Source organism: Myotis yumanensis, unplaced genomic scaffold (assembly GCF_028538775.1).
Source record: "Myotis yumanensis isolate MYYU_CA2020_CCGP unplaced genomic scaffold, mMyoYum1.0.hap1 SCAF_30, whole genome shotgun sequence".
Taxonomy (NCBI): Eukaryota; Metazoa; Chordata; class Mammalia; order Chiroptera; family Vespertilionidae; genus Myotis; species Myotis yumanensis.
Genome location: NW_027223781.1, coordinates 756,215 through 776,153, shown reverse-complemented (window position 1 = coordinate 776,153; position 19,939 = coordinate 756,215). Strand labels below are relative to the sequence as shown.

The following is a 19,939-nucleotide window of genomic DNA, read 5'->3' as shown; positions in this document are numbered from 1 at the left end:
TGGGAGGAGCCAGAGAGACCCACCAATCAGTCGCTCCCAGGAATGAAGCGTCACCATTTCGGTGACGCCAACTTTAGGGTGGGGCAGGTGGCGCATCTCAAGGAAAGGTTCTCCTGAACGTGGCTGCCATGCCCGGGTACTTGACCGGCGCCTCTTGGACAGGCTCCTCCGACCCGGGACCGTGAAGAGTGTTGGGGGTGGGGGGGTTATTTTAATTTATGTTCTTTTTTCTTATTTCTGCGCTCATTTCTCTTCATGCATTTTAATTGATTCTATCTCTCGGCAACGAACCGTTGCAAACGTCGGTCCCATTGGCATTCGAAGGGAGGGGGAGGCGGAGACCGGAGACGCAAACACACCGAACGTAGCGGGGCCTTGGAGGTCATGGGAGGCAGAGGCTGAGGTGGATGTGAATAAAACTTGTATGCTTTTGTATCTTAGCTCTGTGCCCAGGACACCAGAGGCCACCAGCATTCAAACAGCCCCATCAGAGAGTGCTGGTATAGATGTGTATGGATCTGTCCCTGTTCGTCAGTCTATGTTGTTCTCTATATTCCTCAAATGAGTGAGATCATGTGCTATTCATTTTTCTCTGACTGGCTAATTTCACTTAGCATAATGCTCTCCAGTTCCATCCATGCTGGCAAGAATTCCTTCCGTTTTCTTCCTACTTTTTTTTTTTACCGCAGCGTAGTATTCCACTGTGTGTAGATGTACCCCAGTTGCGTGTGTGCGTGTTTGTGTTTACTGCATTTCTGTGAAATGTTCCCCCCCCACACCCCACCCCACACCCCCAAACCCCTATAGGCATATCCCTGGAGGCATCTCCCAAAAGAAAGCAGCTTAAGGTTTGGCCCCTCCCTTGGGGGTGGGGGGGACACCCAGGTGCCAATGGCACCTGAGGGCTTCCAGTGTGGTGGGAGCAGGGACACCTTGCAGGTTACATTACTCCATCTCTGGAAGAGGAAACTGAGGCTGAGGCAGGTGAAATTGATTTGCATGAACGGGTCAGTCATCAGGAAGACCGGAAGCTGCAGTTGAAGAAGTTGAGGGCCAGGGCAAGGGTTTCCTTCTGAACAGGGTGAAGAGTGGAGGCCTAGGGAGAGAATGCCATCTGTCTGCAGTCAAACAGCTTAGCCCTACCGAGGGAGGGCATGACTAGTCCCTGTGTCTGTGGGGCCCTTGGGAGCAGGGTTTGAGTGAGGTGTTTGCTTGTCTGTGAGTTTACTTCCACAGTCACGCACGGACACTTCTGAATCTGAATGGTCCATTGGCATCCATGAGCGCCCTTCAGCCCCTGACTTCTCGTAGACGGCGCGCCCCCTGATTGTCCTTCCCCCCTCAGGTCAAGTCCAGGCACCTGTTTCTGCCTTCCCCAGAGGTGGCTGCACGAGGGTGACCTGCATTAGCGCTACTTGACCAGCAGAGAGCAGGACGGGCTCTTACACCTTGCTTGGGCTGGGCCCTCTGGTCCAGCTCCCTCTCTGGATGAATGGTCAGGCCCCTGTCCACAGACCAAGTTCGGGCCGGGCCACATGGGCTTGCCGAAGTGTCTAAAAGCATTGAAAGGCTGGATCAATGTCATTTCTAAGGAAGGTTTATTTTATTTTATTTTATTTTATTTTATTTTATTTTATTTTATTTTATTTTATTTTATTTTAGTGTGTGTGTGTGTGTGTGTGTGTGTTTGCGTTTTGGCAGTTTTTTTTTTTTTTAACAAGATCTGTTTTTTTTTTTTTTAATTTTAAAGGAGGGTTGTTTTTTTGTTTGTTTGTTTGTTTGTTTGTTTTTGGTTTGTTTTTTTAAACCAAGTCAGAAGGTCAAATCTTCAAAGTGAATGCAAGCTGCTCCTCCCAGGGGGTCCGGACTGAATGTTCAAGGGCATCTCCAGGAAGGCCTGCGGGGACGGTGCCTCCACATTCTGGAAGGTGTTCTGGACTCTGCCAAACAGGATGAAGTATTTTGCCGACAGCCAGAGGAACCCGAAGTGGTTCTCCTCAAACAGGGCAAAGACTCCAGGGCGGCGCCTGGCGAAGATGAAGGTAGGTAAGTTAACACTAAACACTAATGGTTTCCACAACATAGAAACACATCCTGCAGGTTCGGGGGGGAGGGTGTGTAATTCTGATCTCTCGAGCCCACGTCCACAGCTAGAAGAAATGGAACATGCTGCTCCTCCGAAGCTGCAGCCCTGGACTCCCCGACGCTGGGCTGGGCAGGGCTCTCCCAGCCATGGCCCTGGCTTTCCTCAGTCCCATGTTCTTGCTGCTGCTGCTCCCGATCACCGGTTTGCCAATCTCCTGGACCACACTGGAGAGCTCTTTGAAGTTGCGGAAGATCTCGCCACCTGGCAGGTGGATGCGGTGCATGATGTGGATCTCTAACGTAGTGCTCATGCACTGTCCCGTGCATGAACGGGGGTGACCCTGGCATACTTCCCGCCATTTTGGCTCCAGTAATTGGCTGCCGCCATTTTGTTTTTAAAATATATCTTATTGATTTTTTTTACAGTGTGGAAGGAAGAGGGATAGAGACTTAAAAACCTCAAAGATAGAGAAACCTCAATCATCAGCTGCCTCCTGCACACCTCCTACTGGGGATATGCCCCCCACAACCGAGGTATATGCCCTTGACTGGAATCGAACCTGGGGCCCTTTAGTCCGCAGGCCGATGCTCTGTCCACGGAGCCAAACCAGTTAGCTGCCATTTTGAAACGCCAGAGGTCAATCCCTCTCTTTTACCCTCTCCCCACCACCCCTAATCCCACGTTTTAACTTCCCCGTTTTAATAGCACAAAATACAAGTACAAAACATTGTACAAGTGTACTTTCTACAACACAAAGGTGGATTGCTACCTTTGCGTGGTTGTGGTTGTTTTTGTTGTTGTTGTTGGTGGTGGTGGTGGTGGTGGTGGTGCTGGTGGTGGTGGTGTGTGTGTGTGTGTATGGGGGGGGGGAAGGGGAGGTGTGTGCGTGTGTGTGTGGGTGTGGGTGTGCTTCTGGGGGTGGGTGTGAGCGTCTGTGTGTGTAAATCCACAGTCACGCACGGATACTTCTTGATCTGAATGGTCCGTCGGCATCCATGAGCACCCTTCAGGCCCTGCCTTCTTGCAGACAGCGTGCCCCCTGCTTGTCCTTTCCCACTTGGGTCAAGTCCAGGCACCTGGCTCCAGCTGCAGGAGGGTGGCTTGCATTGGCGCTTCTCGACCAGCAGAGGGCGGGAGCAGCTCTTTGGCTCCGGCCCCGCCCTGGCCCCAGTCAACCAAATCTCTGTTATCAACAGCCAAAGACTAGGTCCGGGCCTGGCCATCTGGTCGGCCGCCCTTCCACCCCGCTCCACCCGCCTCCCTCGGTGGATGGATGGCCAGGACCCCACCCAGAGACCAAGTTCGGGCCTGGCCATCTGGGCTTGCCAAAGCGTCAGAACGTTGAAAGGCTGGATCAACGTGTTTTCTAAGGAGGTTTTTTGTTTTGTTTTGAGGTTTGTTTTGTTTTTTTGTTTTGTTTGTTTGTGTTTTGCTTTTCTGATTTTTTTTTGAGGGAAGTAGTTTTTTGGGTTTTTGTGGGTTTTTTTTGTTAGTTTGTTTGTATGTTTGCTTGTTTTCTCTACACCCATTTCTGCTTATTATGGCCAAGTTGAAAACGCCGGCTCCTCCGCACCAGCAACCAGTAAAATGTATCCCCTAAATGACTAGGTACAACACAGGTCTTTTTCAGAATTTTTTAATAAAATAAACGTTAAAGAAAAAACCTTTACATGAGTTTTAATTCCCATTTCAAAGCAGGAGAAACAATTCCACAATTGGCAACAGGTCCCCGTCGGCCCGCCCTCGGGAAGCAGCGCGAGACGACCTCCAGACCTAGCTCCACCATGCACGCACTGACTTGGGGGTGCTTTAGCTGGTGTCCATCATCGTGTCCTAAGCGTCAAAATGGGCGTCCAACTCCTCGGTGTCCATCACCTTGTCGTAAGCGTCCAGCAGGGCGTCCAACTCCTCGGTTTCCCTCATCGGATTGTAAGCGTCCTTCTGGGCGTCCAACTTTTTGCTGCCCCTCAGCGAGTTTAAGCGTACAGCTAGGCGTCCAACTCCTCCGCCGAGATGTGTCGCTTTGAATGGCGGCCAGTGCGGCTGCCTATACGCAGGTTGCCTCCGCGGGCGCGGCCCTGAGTGCCGCCGCCAAAGCCTTCAGATCCTTGGTTTGTAGTCACCCAGCCTCCGTTGACACTCGGTACCGGCCTGGGCTGCGTGTCTCTCTGCGAGTTGAGGATCTGGATGTGGAGGGGACGGCCATCCAAAGGGACGCCGTTGTACTGCTTCCTGGCTTCCAGGGAGTCTGCCTTGCGCTCAAAGTGCACGTGGGCTGTTCCCAGGCTGCGGTCAGAGTGGTCGTAATGGACAGCCGCCTTCTTCAGAGGCCCGACCTCTGCAAACAGCTGCTGGATGTCCACGTCGGACACTCCGAAGTCCAGGTTAGACAACAGCAGCTTCCCCCGGTCATCAGGCCTGCTCCCCTGCCAAAGGCCCTGTGGAAGCGGTCGTGTTGCCCGTCATCAGGAAGCTGTCTCGGCCTGCTGTAGGGCGCCGGCCGGTTCCTGCCTCGGCCAAGGGCCGCCCTGTTCCTGAAAGGCCCGCCGCCCCAGCTCTGGGGGGCTGGGGCTTGCGCTCCACCACCGCCGCCTCCCTGGGAGCCTGCCCAGCCTCGGTCCTGGCCTCGGTCCCTGCCCCCGCCCCCACCCCCGCCGCAGCCGCGGCCCAGGCCATGGCCTCCCCGCTGGCTCCGGTCCAGGCGAATGATGTCGTCCAGTGACATGTGGATTTTGTTGGCGATGGCGGGCCCCAAAACGGCCTCCGATGGAGCCCCTGCGGAGGCACGCCGGTCCTTCACTTCCCGCGCGGCGCTGGAGCTGTTCCTGTGCGGGCACCAGATGCTGGGGCCAGGCCCAGGGGTTCCCAAGGGTGTGGACGAGTCGGTGAAGAGGAAATGACACTGAGACAGCGTTCAGTAGATCAGCAGCCCAGCCAGGCTCTAGCCAGGTGCTCTAGCGGCTTCTAAATCCCGGGACCGGGTCTTGGCGAGACCTCTCTCCTGAAAGCTCCTCCCTTGGAGAACGAGGACTACGACCACGACCACAAACCTAGGGCTGAGAAGCTCTGGAAAGAAGGCCCTGCTTTCTTTTATAGCAAAAGAGCTGGTGGGAGGAGCCAAATCAGCCGCCCGCTCGACCAATCAGCCGCCCCCTGGACTGAAAACGTCACCGGTTGGCCATCAAGTTTAGGGGAGGAGGCCTGCATTGGGGATCCAGAACCAGGAGAGGGCGCCACTGGCTCGCCCTAGGGATTCACGGGGCTTGGGGAGTACTTGGGAGACTGGGCAGGTGCCCACGGAGCAGGGCTCCTTCCCCACGCCTTGCGGGACAGCATTGCTGTTTTTTGTCGGTTGAAGAGGGGACAATACATACGGGCTCAGGTGGGCCCAGGACGGGCCAAAATGAAACAAAGCCACGGAAAATCTCCTAGGCGTGCCTCACTCTGCAGATATCTTGTTAGCGGACCTTGTGCTCCCGTGTGTGTCTGTGTGTGTGTGTGTGTGTGTGGCGGGGAGACGCGGGGCAGGGGGGGACGCCGGGGAAGGCGGGCGGGATAGGTGTGTGGGTGTGGGTGTGGGTGTGGGAGTGTGTGTGCGCGCGCGCGCGCGCACGCGAGCATCTGTGCATGTCCAGCCGCAGTCCTGCACGGACACTCCTCACTTTGAACAGTCCGTCGCCATCCATGAACACCCTTCGGCCCCTGCCTTCTCAAAGACAATGCCCCCTGCACGTCCTTCCCGCCTCAGGTCTAGCCACAAATGGGGAAGTCCAGTCACCTGTCTGTGCTTGCCCCACAGGAGGTTGCAGGAGGGGGGATTGCATTGACGCTTCTCGACCAGCAGAGGGCGGGACGGGCTCCTCGGCCCCTGCGCCAGTCCACCCAAATTCTGTAATCCACAGCCAAACATTATGTCCTGGCCTGTCCATCTGGTCCACACCCGCCCACACCCACCCCCCCACCAACCACCCCCTTCCTGCAACCCTCCCCCCACCCAGCTCACTCTGTGGATGGATGGTCAGGCCCCCGCCCAGAGACCAAGTCCAGGACCTGACCACCTGGGCTTGCCAAAGCCTCAGAAATTTCAAAGGTGGGATCAACCCTTTTTTCTGAGGAGTGTTTTTTGTTGTTGTTGTTGTTTTATCGGAGGGGATGACTTATTTTGTTTGTTTGTTTGTTTTTCCCACACCTTTTCGGGTGACTATGGCCAAGATGAAAACAGCAACCGGTAAAATGAATCCCAAAAATTCTGCGGTACAAAACAGGTCTTTTTCAGAGTTATTGAATAAAATAAAAGTTAACGAAAAATCTTTCTAGGAGTTTTAAATCCTATTTCCAAACAGAAGAAACAACTCCATCATTGGCCCCTGATCCCTGGCCATCCTCGCGCACACTGACTTGCTGGTGCTTTAGCTGGTGTCCATCATCGCATCGTCATCGTCCAGCAGGGCGTCCATCTCCTCGGTGTCTATCTGGCCGTCCAAGTCCTCGGTGTCCCTCATTGCGTGGTAAGTGTCCATTAGGGCGTCCAACTCCGAGGTGTCCCTCATCGCTCTGTAAGCGTCCTGCTTGGCGTCCAACTGCTTGGGGCCCCTCATCGCTTTGTAATTGTCCAGCTGGGCATCCAACTGCTCAGTGCCCCTCATCGGGCTGTCAGAGTCCTTCTGGGCGTCCAACTTTTTGGTGTCCCTCAGCGAGTTGTAAGCGTCCAACTGGGCATCCAACCCCTCGGTGTCCCTCATGGAGGTGTAAGCGTCCAGCTTGGGGTCCAACTCCTCGGTGTACCTCATGGAGCTGTAAGTGTCCTTCTGGGCCTCCAACGTTTTGGTGTCCCTCATCGCATTGTAAGAGCCCAGATGGGTATTCATCCTTTTGGTGGCCCTCATCGAGTTGTAAGCGCCCTTTCGGGCGTCCAACTGTTGGGTGCCCCTCATCGCGCTGTAAACGTCCTGCTTGGCATCCAACTGCCTGGAGCCCCACGTCGCTTTGTAATTGTCCAGCTGGGCTTCCAACAGCTCAGTGCCCCTCAACGACTTTTAGCATCCTCCTGGGCATCCAACTGCTCATTGCCCCTCATCGGGTTGTCAGCCTCCTTCTGGGAGTCCAACTTATTGGTGCCCCTCAGCGAGTTGTAAGCGTCCAACTGGGAGTCGAACTCCTCGGTGTCCCACATGGAGCTGTAAGCATCCTTCTGGGCCTCCAACATTTTGGTGTCCCTCATCGCATTGTAAGTGCCCAGATGGGCATTCATGCTTTTGGTGGCCCTCATCGAGTTATAAGCGTCCTTTTGGGCGTCCAACTGTTGGGTGCTCCTCATCGAGCTGTAAGCGTTCTGCTTGGCGTTTAACTGCTTTGGGCCCATCATGGAGATGTAAGCGTCCAGCTGGAGGTCCAACTCCTCCGACGAGATGTGTCACTTTGAATGGCGGGATGTGCACCTGCCTGGACGCCAGTTGCCTCCGCAGGCTTGGTCCTGAGTGCCGCCGCTGCCGCGGAAGCCTCCAGATTCTCCGTTTGTAGTCACCCAGCCTCTGTTGATACTCGGTACCGGCCTGGGCTGCGTGTCTATCGGCGAGGTGAGGATCTGGATATGGAGGGGACGGCCATCCAAAGGGACGCCATTGTACTGCTTCCTGGCTTCCAGGGAGTCTGCCTTGCGCTCAAAGTGCACGTGGGCTGTTCCCAGGCTGCGGCCAGAGCGGTCGTAATGGACAGCCGCCTTCTTCAGAGGCCCGACCTCTGCAAACAGCTGCTGGATGTCCACGTCGGACACTCCGAAGTCCAGGTTGGACAACAGCAGCTTCCCCTGGTCATCAGGCCTGCTTCCCTGCCAAAGGCCCTGTGGAAGCGGTCGTGTTGCCCGTCGTCGGGAAGCTGTCTCGGCCTGCTGTAGGGCACTGGCGGGTGCCTGCCTCGGCCGAGGCCCGCCCTGTTTTGAAACGGCCCGCTGCCCCAGCTCTCGGAGGATGGGGCTTGCGCTCTGCCATCGCGGCCTCCCTGGGAGCCTGTCCGGCCTCGGTTCCTGTCCCCGACCAGCCTCGGCCATGGCCCCGGCCATGGCCATCCTGCTGGCTCCGGTCCAGCCGAATGATGTCGTCCAGTGACATGTGGATTTTGTCGGCCATGGCGGGCCCCGAACCAACCTCGGATCGAGCCCGTGGGGAGGGACTCCTATCCTTCAATTCCGGCGCGGTGCCGGGGCTGTCCCAGATTTTGGGATCCAGGCCCAGGGGTTCCTAAGTGTGTGGACGAGTCGGTGAAAAAGAAATGACACTGAGACAGCGTTCAGTGGATCAGCAGCCCAGCCAGTCTCTAGCCAGGTGCTTTAGCTGCTTCTATGTCCTGGCACCGGGTCTTGGCGAGACCTCTCTCTTGAAATCTCCTCCCTTGGAGAATGATGACGATGACCACGACCACAAGCCTAGGGCTGAGAAGCTCTGCAAAGAAGGCCCTGTTTTCTTTTATAGCCCCAGAGCTGGTGGGAGGAACCAAATCAGCCGCCCCCAGGACTGAAAACCTCACAGGTTCCTTGGGCTTCAAGTTTAGGGCGGAGGTTTGCATTGGCGATCCAGGACCAATAGAGTGCGCCACTGGCCCGCTGAAGCGTTTCCCGGGCTTGGGGAGGGCTTGGAAGATGGGGCAGGTACCCAGGAAGGCCACAGATCTCCATCTCCAGGCCTTGCAGAGAGTCATCGCCATTTTCTGGGTTGAAGAGGGGACAATACCTATTTAGACAAGCTACGGTGTGGCCAGGACAATCCACAAGGAATAAAGCCACAGTAAATCTCCTAGGCATGCGTCACTCAGCAGATATCTTGTTAGCGGACCTTGTACTCCCATTTGTGTGTGTGTGGGGGGAGGAGGACTAGGTATGTGGGTGTGGGTGTGCGTTTGGGAGTGTGTGTGTGTGTGTGTGTGTGTGTGTGTGTGTATGCGCGCGCGCGTGTACAACCGCAGTCACGCACGGACACTTCTGGCTTTGAATGGTCCGTCGGCATCCATGAGCACCCTTCTGCTCCTGCCTTCTCGAAGACAGAGCTCCCTGCATGTCCTTCCCGCCTCGGGTCTAACCAGAACTGGGGAAGTCCAGTCACCTGGCTCTGCCTTCCCCAGAAGAGGCTGCAGGAAGGGGCGCTTGCATTGACGCTTCTTGATCAGCAGAGGGCTGGACGGGATCTTTGGCCCAGGCCAAGGTCCCAGTCAACCCAATCTCTGTAATCCACAAAAACTTTGTCCGGCTCGGGCCATCTTGTTGGCCCTCTCCACTCTTCACCCCCCAGCCTGCTCACTCTCTGGATGGATGGATGGTCAGGCACCGCCCACAGACCAAGTCCGGGCCTGGCCATCTGGGCTTGCCGAAGCCTGAGAAAGTTAAAAGGCCGGATCAAAGAGTTTTTCATAGAGGCTTTTTATTTTTATTTTTTTAAGGAGTGTTTTTTTGTTTGTTTGTTTTTCAATCTGGCATGACGTGGAAGGTGTCATTCCAGGCCCCCAAATCCAAGAATGTGGGGGGAGGAAGCTGACCTGAATCCAGTTCCTCAAGCTGGTTTGCCTCCTCTGTTGGTGTGTGGTGACCTCTTCACACTACAAAACTGTTCACTATTTACTAGGAGCAATGTCAGAGTCATCCTTCAGCACTCCAGCCATGTGTTCGCTATGAGTCTTAAATCGTCGCTTTTTGTGTAGTGGGCAGGCTTTTTCCTTCTCTGGATAGGGGCCACTTTCTTTGGTCTGGATTCATGCATGGAAGAAATACCCTGTCGCTTCAGATATTCTTCTGAATATCTCCGCTGCCTTCTCCAGTTTTCTCCTCACCCATTGAATCCACAGTGACACTCCTCCACAGTTTCTGAAACCCTTCGTCCACAGAAAATTGACAGCTTTTATCATTGAAGAAAAGAATTTTCTTCTTTTCTGGATGATTTACAAAGAATATCTGGTCTTATAAAGCCTTCACAGCTTTCTGGGAATTGGGCAGTTCTTCCTCTATGTCTTTTAGAAGAATTCCTCCTAAGCCTCGCTAGTCATGCTTATCTATGAGCAGAAGCAGAGCCTTCTTATCTTCTACTCAATGGAATACTACCTTGCAGTGAAAAATAAAAAGAAGAAGAAGGAATTCTTGCCATTTGCAAAAGCATGGGTGGAACTGGAGAGCATTATGCAAAGTGAAATTAGCCAGTCAGAGAAAAATGAATACCACGTGATCTCACTCATTTGTGGAATATAGAGAACAACATGGACTGATGAACAGGGACAGGTCCATAGACATCTGTACCACCACTCTGTGCTGGGGCCTCGGCAGCATGGCCACCACCAGGCAGTTCAGGGCTATCCCGGTATCTTTATATTTCTATCTACGTATCTACCTATCTGTCTATCTATCTATCTATCCCAAATTATGTTCATGTTCAATTTGTAACAAGGAAATTGGGGCTCCGCACAACATGAGGAGCTGTATTAAAGGGTCGCAGCATTAGGATGGTTGAGACCGCTGGTCTAAGGTTTATTTCTACCTCAATTTCTGGCCCCTACCCAGCCTGGCCCAGGTCCGGGCTTGTGCAGGAGGCAAACAACTGATGTGTTTCTCTAACATGGATTATGTCTCTTTTCCCCCCTCTCCCCCACTCTCTCTAAATATCAAGGGGAATATATCCTCGGGTGAGGATTTAAAAAAAAATCGAACAAAGGTGGGTCACGAGGTCAGAAGGTCCAGTCTTCAAAGTGCATGCAAGCTGCTCCTCCTGGGGGGTCGGGGCTGAATGTTTGAGAGCATCTCCAGGAAGGCCTGCGGGTATGGTGCCTCCACATGCTGGAAGGTGTTCTGGACTCTGCCTAACAGGATGAAGTATTTCATCTCCAACCAGCTGAACCCAAAGTGGTTCTCATCGAACAGGATGAAGACTCCAGGGCAGCGCCTGGGGTAGGCGGAGCCATGTAAGGTATCAACGTGCATGCCATGGAAACACATCCTGCATGTTCTGGGGTAGTTCTGGTCTCCTGAGTGCACGCCTACAGGTAGAACAAACGGAACAGGCTGCTCCTCTGAAGGTGCAGCCCAGGACTCCCCGATGCTGGGCTGCGCAGGGCTCTGCCAGCCATGACCCTTGCTTTCCTCAGTTCTGTTTTCCTGCTTCTGCTGCTGCTGCTGCTGCTGATGATGATGATGATGCTCACAGATCTCCTGCTCCTCAATATCCTAGACCACGCGGGAGAGCTTGTTGAAGTTGCTGAAGATCTCGCCATCTGGCAGATTGATGCGGCGCATGAGGTGGACCTCTAATGTCCAGATTAAGTCTCCTGTGAACTTTGTGACCCTGGAATCCTTCCCATGGAAGCTGAGCATGGCAATCATTAGGCTGAAGCCATCGGATTTCCCTTGGAAGAGGCCTGGCCTGATGAGGTCGCCCGGGTGGCTCGGCGGGAGGTAGAGGCAGCGCTAGGTCAGGCGGTCATACAGCTGCCTGTCCTCTTGCGACATCTCCAGCCCCTCTCCTCCCCTAAGCCGCGTTGGTGAATCCTGTTGGGGGTCTCTCTGGATCCACCGGATGCTGAACCTGTCCTTCTGAATCTGCATGTGGCGCCTGTGGGAAAAGCTGTAGAAGCCGTCCATGTACTCCACCGTGGCTGATTTCCTCTGCGTCAGGTGAACTCAAAACGAAGGCTCGAATTGCATTGGGCCATCCACATGGGTGTTAAGGCGAGGCCTGTACATCCAACTAGTAATGCATAATCCATCACCACCACTACATTCAGCAGTCTTCTATAGCCATAATCCAGCTGCCACAAACCCAAAAGGTTTCTGTATGGGAACATCTTGGCATAGACTTCTCTATAAGACATACCACTGATCCTCTCCGGTTTCTGCAAGTTTCCAGGAACGCCAAACTCCTGGTGACAGTGCTGTCTCCAGATGCTGTCGGTGTGCAGGACATCTCGGAACATCTTGGCATAGACTTCTCCATAAGACATACCACCTGATTCATCTGGATGTGGTAATTCTCTACCAAACTTCTATTTGGGCAGGCATGAATGGGAAATAACCCAGAATCCTAGATGTTTAAGACTGGAAGGAACTCATCTAGGTAACTCCCTCCCTTTATAGATAGAGAAACCAAGGCTCAGGGAGAGGAGAGGACATGATGAAACCCAGATTGCACAGCTTGTCTCTGAGGTAGGAGTAGAAGCCGAGTCAGCTGCCTCCCATGCAAGGCCCATTCCTCCTTCCAGAGCCGCCAGGAGCCAGGTGTGCACCTGTAGGCAACCCTGCAGCACACCCTGGGGTGCACCCACAGGCACACCGCCTATCTGGCTTCTCCCTTTGCTTCCTCCTTGCATGTCTCTGCTGTGCTTAAAGTAACACACACAGACCTCCAGAGCTCTGAGACCCCTGTGAAAACGGGCAAGCCTGCTATTATTCTGTGAAATGGGATTATATTCTGTCTTTTCTACTGAATATCAATGAGCTGCTAGCCATCAAGGAATTCTTTTGTCTTTGAAGAAAACTTGGAGTAGGGTTCTGAGAGAGTAGTTGCATCACAATTAATTCCTACCAATGTCAAACCCAAGAATTAGATCCCAGAATTTTATAAAGAGTGGCAATGATTTTGCTCTTTCTACTTCTAAACATTTTTTAAAAATAGCATACACACTTGCATGCAATCCAAATAACCATACACTTGACACTTGGTCCTCATAGTGACTCTGGTAGGAGACAGTAGAGTAGGGGTCATTATTCCCAACTTACAGAAGAGGAGCTTGGTTCAGGGAAGCTACCTGTCTGCCTAAAGTCAAACAGGTAATAAAATGCAGTGCCAAAACACTGACCTTGTCTAAGGCTTTCTTCTTTCTTACTGTGCAATTTGGCTTTAGAATTTTCTGCTCAAATTTTGCACATCAACACCAAAGAGCAACCTTTTCTGTTACATTTGAGACATTTCAGACACGTGAGTCCCTTAAAAAGGATAACAGCTTGACCATTTGACTCTGGCAGCAGCCCCACAGCAGGCACTTCTCTCTGCTGGACACTAAATGACACAGGTGGGTTATGGGGGTAGGGGGTGAACTTTGGGGGTGCAGAAATGAGATAAACCTTTATGATGCTTTCAACTCTTCATAATGCTCTGTATCCTTTCAAAAGCAATCTGAGGTAGTTCTTAGCTTTGACAATAATTCAATCAAAAGTAAGGCATTCATTTGTTCATTTCAAAAAATATTTACTCACTCACTAGTGCAGAGAAAAAGACTCGAAAGGCTATATCATGAGTTTAGGTGTACTGATTATTAGCATCGTATGAATGCCAAAGTATCTTATCTTTTGTACAATGAATATATATAGCATTGGAAATAAGAAAACAAACAACAATGATCTCACTTACATGTAGAATTTATAAAGAGCTGAATTCATGAAAACATGGAGCAGAATGGTGGTTGCCAGAAATTGGGCCTGGAGGAAATGGGGCGATGCTGGTCAAGAGGTACAAACTTCCAGTTGCAAGATGAGGAAGGTCTGAGGTTCTAACGTACAGCATGGTGGCCACAGTTAACAATATTAAATTGTATACTGAAAGTTGCTAAGACAGTGAATCTTAAGTGCTCCCACTACAACAAGAAAAAAAGTAGCTATACATGTATCGACGCATCATGTGCACACATTAGACTTACACAACAGTTGCATGTCAATTACTAGTATATTTCTCAATAAAGTTGGCAGGTGGAGAGAGAGAAAAAAACAAACAATTATGATTATTTGATTTTTAAAACATTTTCTTCATTCTGAAAAAGTGGGGGAAGGGGTTACCTCTACAGGGGATTTAGAGCTCTATCACTGTGAACCAAGTAAATAGAAAATGCAAACAATACTCTAAGCCTCAGACCAGAAACTTTGCTTTGCTTCTCCACCTGACTACTCTCAGCCCCCAAGGATTTAAAACAATATGCCAGGACATCAATGTTCTACAAATATTTTCGAGGAAGAATATATATCTATATATCTATATATCTATTTATCTATATATCTATATATCTATATATCTATATATCTATATATCTATATATCTATGTATCTATATATCTATGTATCTATATATCTATATATCTATATATCTATATATCTATATATCTATATATATCATATTCAACATATAAAATCAAATGAAAAATTGCATAAATCCTTAAATCATTTTCAAGCTCATTGGTATCAATCTGATACCCTTACCCTCACCCCCATCCCCACCCCCTGGGGCAATTGTCAGTCTTCCTGGCTCTCAGAGACTCTTCTATTCAAAAGTTTGGGAAGCCCTAAGGCAAAGAGTACCATCTGATCGTCACCCAGGAGCCCCCTCGCCGCTTTGAAAGAGCAGCAACCTCATTAATAATATCACTTTTATGTTAGCTTTTTTTTAAGTCAAATTTTTCTTCATTTACTCTATCTTATAAAATTCTTTACAAAACAGGTGGCAGAAAACATGTTGCCAGAGCCACAGGAGCATCCTTGGCTCTGCTTTCCTTGTTGGTGGGGCAGGGGAAGGGAGGGGGGCAGGGGACCGGTGGAGAGAGAAGTGTCTGCCCTGGCGCCCTGGGCTCTGAGGGATACCTCTGGGCTGCCTCACATTTCTGCAGGACAGCAGATTGCTCTGCACAAGGTGCTAATTCAGCCATTCCATAGGTATTTACTGAGTGAAGCCTGAGAAAGGCCTCTTAGGGGACAGTGTGATCATTCACAAGCCAATGAGCAGGGCTAATGGATCAGATGTGGACAATCCATCATTCATTAGACCTCAAACCACCTCTAGGATACAGCAGCCAGGCCCCTGCGGCACCCACTCAGAGCAGCTGGGCCGGATCAGGCAGGGGCTGTGGAACAGGGGTGCTGTCTGGGAGAGGCTAAGGCAGTCCTGGATCCACACCAGAATCTCTGAAACCCTTGCACCTGACTTTGAGCTAACACCTCTAAATGCTTCCAACAGTGTCTGGTGTTATGCCCAGAGTTCCGGGTCCCCAAGAATCAACCACCAGGGAGCCTCCTCTGATGCAAAAGCAGAGAGTCTTTATTCAAATTAGTTTGCTGCCCTCCCCCCCACCCCGTCAGCCACATTTGCGGATGCAGCGGCAAGCAGCTGAGAGAGCCCCGATTCCCAGGAGAACAAAGGTTATATAGGGCTAGTCATTTGGGTGGGCTTAGGTAAGTGACGTGGGTTACAGAGACTGGTCACTTTGGTCAGGGTCTTTCAGCAGGGTCTTACAGCACAGTGGTCAGGAAGTGACCAACACATTCTAAGGTTCGAGCCATCCCTCACTACTTCCTGATTGGTCAACAGCGATGAATAGGGAACAATTTATGATATAGCCTTGTTAGGACCTTGGCTGCATTCCTTACCTTCATTGGTCCACTCAGGCTGTGGTTGGGGGAGTTAGGACATTTCTGGCATTCCTCTGGTCACTCCCTGGGGGGGTGTCAGGCTGAAGATCCAGCTCTACAAGTATGGGGATAGTCAGTTCTGCTTTGTTCTTTCACTGGCACCTACTGAGAATTCAATCATCTGTTTTGCTGGTACTATTCCAGCTTGCCCTTCCTCAAGGAGCATCAAAACAGTGGAAAGAACACAGGTGTTAGATTCAGAAAGACCGGATTTGAGTCCAAGCTATGCCACTTACTAGCCATGTGACTAAGGGACGTGATTATTCCGAGTCTCGGTTTCACATTTGTAAAATGGGGTCAAGGGCAGTATCCCGTCCTCATGTGAGGCTTTGAGAGAATTAAGGACACATTTTATGCAAAGAGAAGTGTCTGGCCCATAAGTGCTCCATAACAGAAAGTCAGTACTGCTACTGGTTTGCTTCACCCCTTCCCCACCCCTCTTGAAGGGTCCTGGAATCTGAATTCACATGGAAGTCACAGTAGAGCAGAAAAACTACAGGGGTGAGGGAATGAGGGGAGTGTGGGAGAGGGGGACAGGGAGATAGGAAAGGGAAGGCTGATGAACTTCCAGCAAAGTCCCCAGTTCCTTTCAGCCACCTTCCTCTGGCTGCTCCATCCAACTGACAGCTGGGGCCACTATTCCCTAGTTGGGGAGGCTGCCAAGACAGGGACAGGAAGCTGAACAGCGGTTTGAATCCATCCAATCTTCCTGTGTTTGTCAGTCTGTCTGAACCCCACTGGGCTTCCTCTGCACGTCCCTGCCAGGCTGAGGGGATCAGGAGGCTGACAGTATGACTCACAGCTGTTCTTATCTGGGCTTCCATCCTCACCCAGAGCCCAAAGGCCTGGAGGGAGGCCGCTGGTCACCACCCAACATTCAATGAAAATGAGGACTTTTGAATAACCTAGGGGATTTATAAAGGGAAGAGGGAGAAAAGGGAAGAGGGGGTTGGCAGGGTGGGTGCAGAGAGAAGCCCACTTCCTACACGCTGCAGGAGCCCATGACTTAGCGCCGGAGCAGTTGGTTTTCCACTTTAGAAAATGACAGCTAGCACTCCTGTCTTTTATAACTCACCGTGGGACAGGTCTGCGTGTAGAAAGAGAATTCCAAAAACAAATCTGCTTATTTTCCAAGTACAAATCATCAGCCGCAAATCCCCTTCCCATCAACCCACCAGTGTGGCCAGTGGTCCTAGCGCGCTGCCTAAGTCACCTGAGCAATCTGGGGCCGTCCCTCTGTAGCCAGGTCCCGCCAGCAGCCAGCACCAACCGGGGCTCAGGCCGCAAAATCCCCAGGAAACCCCAGCGCCCAGCGGAGCCCCCGCCGACCCAGGCACCTTGGCTTCCTGGAGCCTCTGGCCCCTGGGCAGTGGAGCTGGCCCTTAAGTAGGTGGGGAATTGACCAAGGAAGCTTGCCGGCTGCCAAAATGCAGTTCACGTGTTAGAATTCATAAGACTAAAAAGCACCATTCAACCCCAACGCCTTCATTGAACCGAGAAGGAAACAGACCCAGAGAAGGAGTGAAAGTGGCCCAAGGTAACACAGCGAGTGGGCAAAAAAGTTCAGACTAGCACCCGGGAGGGCTCCGAGTGGCAGCTGGACAGGGAGCGCATCCAGCCGCCTTCAGAATCCTCTAACCCGCGGCCGAAGCCAGGTGTGTAACCGTCAACCCCGGTTACCTTCTGCCAATCGGGGAGCAGGAGCCTCCTCTTCCCTGAGGGGCGCTGGCGGCTCTGCCTGCCTTGCCAGGCCAGAGGGGCTTCCAGGTGTAGCCCTACAGCTGTCAGCTCAGGGCGAGTGCTGGCCCCTCCCATGGGCTCTGGCACTGGCAGGGGCGGTGGGCGGTGCTGGGGCTCCCAGGAGCACCCGCCAATGGAGCAGATCCTGCTCCCTCAGCCCTCGCCTCCCAAGAGTCCCAGCTCCCTTCCTGCCATTTGCCCACCTTTTCCAGCCTCTTATCAGTTTGCTGCTCCTTCTAAGCCCTCAGGGTCCTCCTGCCCAGCCTTCTCCAGGGCACATGAACCCCGAAAAAGCTTTTTTTTTTTTTCTGCGCAGAGTGCAGCGCTGTTATGTTGTGACCACTGTGCGTTAAGGGACTTGGAGCAGGAGAGCGGGAGCACTCCACTCATTTGGGGTCAGCCACCCAGCAGGGACAACTGCGCTGAATGGTGTGGAGCCTGGTGACCCCAACAAGATGGGCACCAGTTTGCTCATGAGTAAATAGGTAACAAATAACTCCCAGGTTGTTGAGAGGATTCAATGAGGTGATGCTTTACGTTTCTAATAAACACCGGGATCAATAGTGAGGGCAGTTGTAGGGCCAGAGCCCCCCAAGGGGTGGGCAGTGAGGACTGGCAGGATGCTGGAAGGTGCTGGATGGTGTGAGGCATACCTATAAACGCAATGTGATATTATAGCCAACTTGAAAAAATTACTGATGATATGGCAGACCAGGCAAACTTCTGAAATTGGTGAACCTTAAGGCCTTCTCCCATCTTCCCAGTTGGTGCTGTCTATCCAACTAAAGGTGGCCCAGGTCAGCGTTGGATTTTTCCAAAGATCTTCCTTCTCCCAGACTTACAAATGTGGCAACCCAAGTGCCTCTTTCAGTGCTGGGGGCAGGACTGCTAACCTGCTTAGGAATCCATGCACTGTGTTAACATGGGTACTCTAGCTTTCACCCAAACTTGTGGAGTCTGCTGTGTCTCCGTGCAGGGTGAGCACTCAGCATGCAGAAGGGGATCAAGCCGCTTTTCTTGCCTTTGGTGAGACAAATTTGCAAATAATTTATACTGAGGGTAATGACTGCTTTGAAGCTACAAAGTGTTTAATAGTCACACTGGACGAATAGGACAAGAAAAGCTTAATTAAGGTGTGGCCAAGGTAAGTCTTGGGGGGGGGGGCTATAACTTAGGTGGGATGGAAGCAGGAGAGAGCAGTGGGTGCAGGCAGGCAGGGAAGGCATGGAAAGACGCCTGTCATATATAGTGGCTGTGTGACAGGCAGGCAGAGATGAAGCTAAGGTGATCCATACAGATGGGGTGGTGTGCCTGTGGGAAGCAGCTGTATCCTGTTGGTGATGGCTGCTGGTGAGAGATTTTAAGCAGAGGCGTAGCATGGCCTCATTTTCTTTGGTATCTCACTTTCAGTGTTGATAGCACCTTCCTTTGTTATCTCCTGTGCTATACCAGCACGGCCAAGGGTGATCCCGAGTGGGGTGGGGTGAAAGGATTGAGAAAAGACAGTTAAGAGAATGATAGCTGGGTCTCAGTGGGACGCTGCCTCCCTGGTGAGGAGACAACGACCATGCCCACAAGCCCAGTCTTTATTTTATAGCAGATGCCACGAGGTAAAGTAGGGGCGTGATCAAGCTGTTTACAGCATACTCCTGAGTTTCAACCATACTCAACTATATGCACATGAACTCTAGCACAAGGCACATGGGGCCACGTGTTCGCACTATAGGTTCAATCTTACAACCACAGCTGTTGGCTATGATTGTGCTGGGAGGGCCCTGCCCTCCAGCTGGGACTTGCACGTGGCAATGAGAGGACCCTGTCCTTTCATTAGTCTGAGGCTTGAACCTGGCCAAAACATTGTAGCCGCACCCCATATATTCCCCTTTACTTTTGTTTTTAAACACGCCCATTTACACTATCCAAAAAACTCTAAACAAATTATTCAGCATTATCAAAACATCAAAACAAACCCCTGGCTGTTAACAAAACCATAAACAGCAATGTTAACAAGAGAACAAAATTCTGGCTACTAACAAAGCAATCACAATGAAAATCAAACTACAAACATGTTAACATTTTCAGGATATCTTACTCAAAGTCCTTAGATTTAGCTCCACAAGATTTTACGGAAAACTGACAGTTCAACAATGCTAACATAGCTTCCACTTGCTTTTCTAACATCTGCTTGGTCTCAGTTGCCATCTTGTTCAGCTGACTCCATGCTGGTATCTCTGTCACTAGTGTAGTAAGATGATGCTGATGCAAAGATGTCCTTGATGCAAAACCAGTCCCCTGGTCAGGCTGTTTGGACGGTTGACCTCGACACTGAGTCTGCACCAGTACCAGTCAAATCATCCCTGTCCACACAGGTGGAAGTCTGGTCCCTTCTAAGCCTCTTTCTTTATCTGCAGCTGCATGGAAAGGAGCAACCCTCAGTCCTGCAGAGCTGGAGACTTCCCACTCTGAGTCTGGCATCTCACACAGACCCAAAGTCCCAGGGAGCTATCAGTTCACACATGCAAAGATAACCAAAGCCTAGAAACAATGCAGCTGCTGCAAGAGCTTGCAATCTAATTCTAAAACAAATTTACTTCCTTAAACAGCATCAACCACAGCCATCTTCTGCTTTACAGTAGCTTAAACAAAACCTAGGAGATTGCCACTTTATTTTGTATTTTCTAATTATTTTCTTGCCG

General features: G+C 51.4%; 1 protein-coding gene and 2 pseudogenes across 1 annotated transcript; all 3 read right to left on the bottom strand.

Annotated features, from left to right (window-relative positions):
* Positions 1-4,074: 4,074 nt before the first annotated feature.
* Positions 4,075-4,811, bottom strand: LOC139000799 (THO complex subunit 4 pseudogene; annotated as a pseudogene).
* A 2,301-nt stretch (positions 4,812-7,112) lies between these two features.
* On the bottom strand, positions 7,113-8,211 carry LOC139000798 (aly/REF export factor 2-like). Its single transcript, XM_070402823.1, has 3 exons — positions 7,999-8,211; positions 7,635-7,913; positions 7,113-7,481 (listed from the first exon to the last, which is right to left on the bottom strand). Exons 1-3 carry the CDS (start codon positions 8,209-8,211, stop codon positions 7,113-7,115), a joined length of 861 nt encoding a protein of 286 aa, XP_070258924.1.
* Positions 8,212-9,685: 1,474 nt separating this feature from the next.
* On the bottom strand, positions 9,686-11,438 carry LOC139000796 (general transcription factor IIE subunit 2 pseudogene; annotated as a pseudogene).
* Positions 11,439-19,939: the final 8,501 nt, after the last annotated feature.

What these genes read in the sequence shown, in the direction of transcription:
- LOC139000798 (XM_070402823.1), bottom strand. Translation starts at nt 8,211, where the DNA reads ATGGCCGACAAAATCCACATGTCACTGGACGACATCATTCGGCTGGAC. An exon ending in CAGGGCGGGCCTCGGCCGAG is followed by an intron (nt 7,914 to 7,998) that starts GCAGGCACCCGC and finishes GGCCTTTGGCAG; the next exon opens with GGAAGCAGGCCTGATGACCA. An exon ending in TAGACACGCAGCCCAGGCCG is followed by an intron (nt 7,482 to 7,634) that starts GTACCGAGTATC and finishes TCGTCGGAGGAG; the next exon opens with TTGGACCTCCAGCTGGACGC.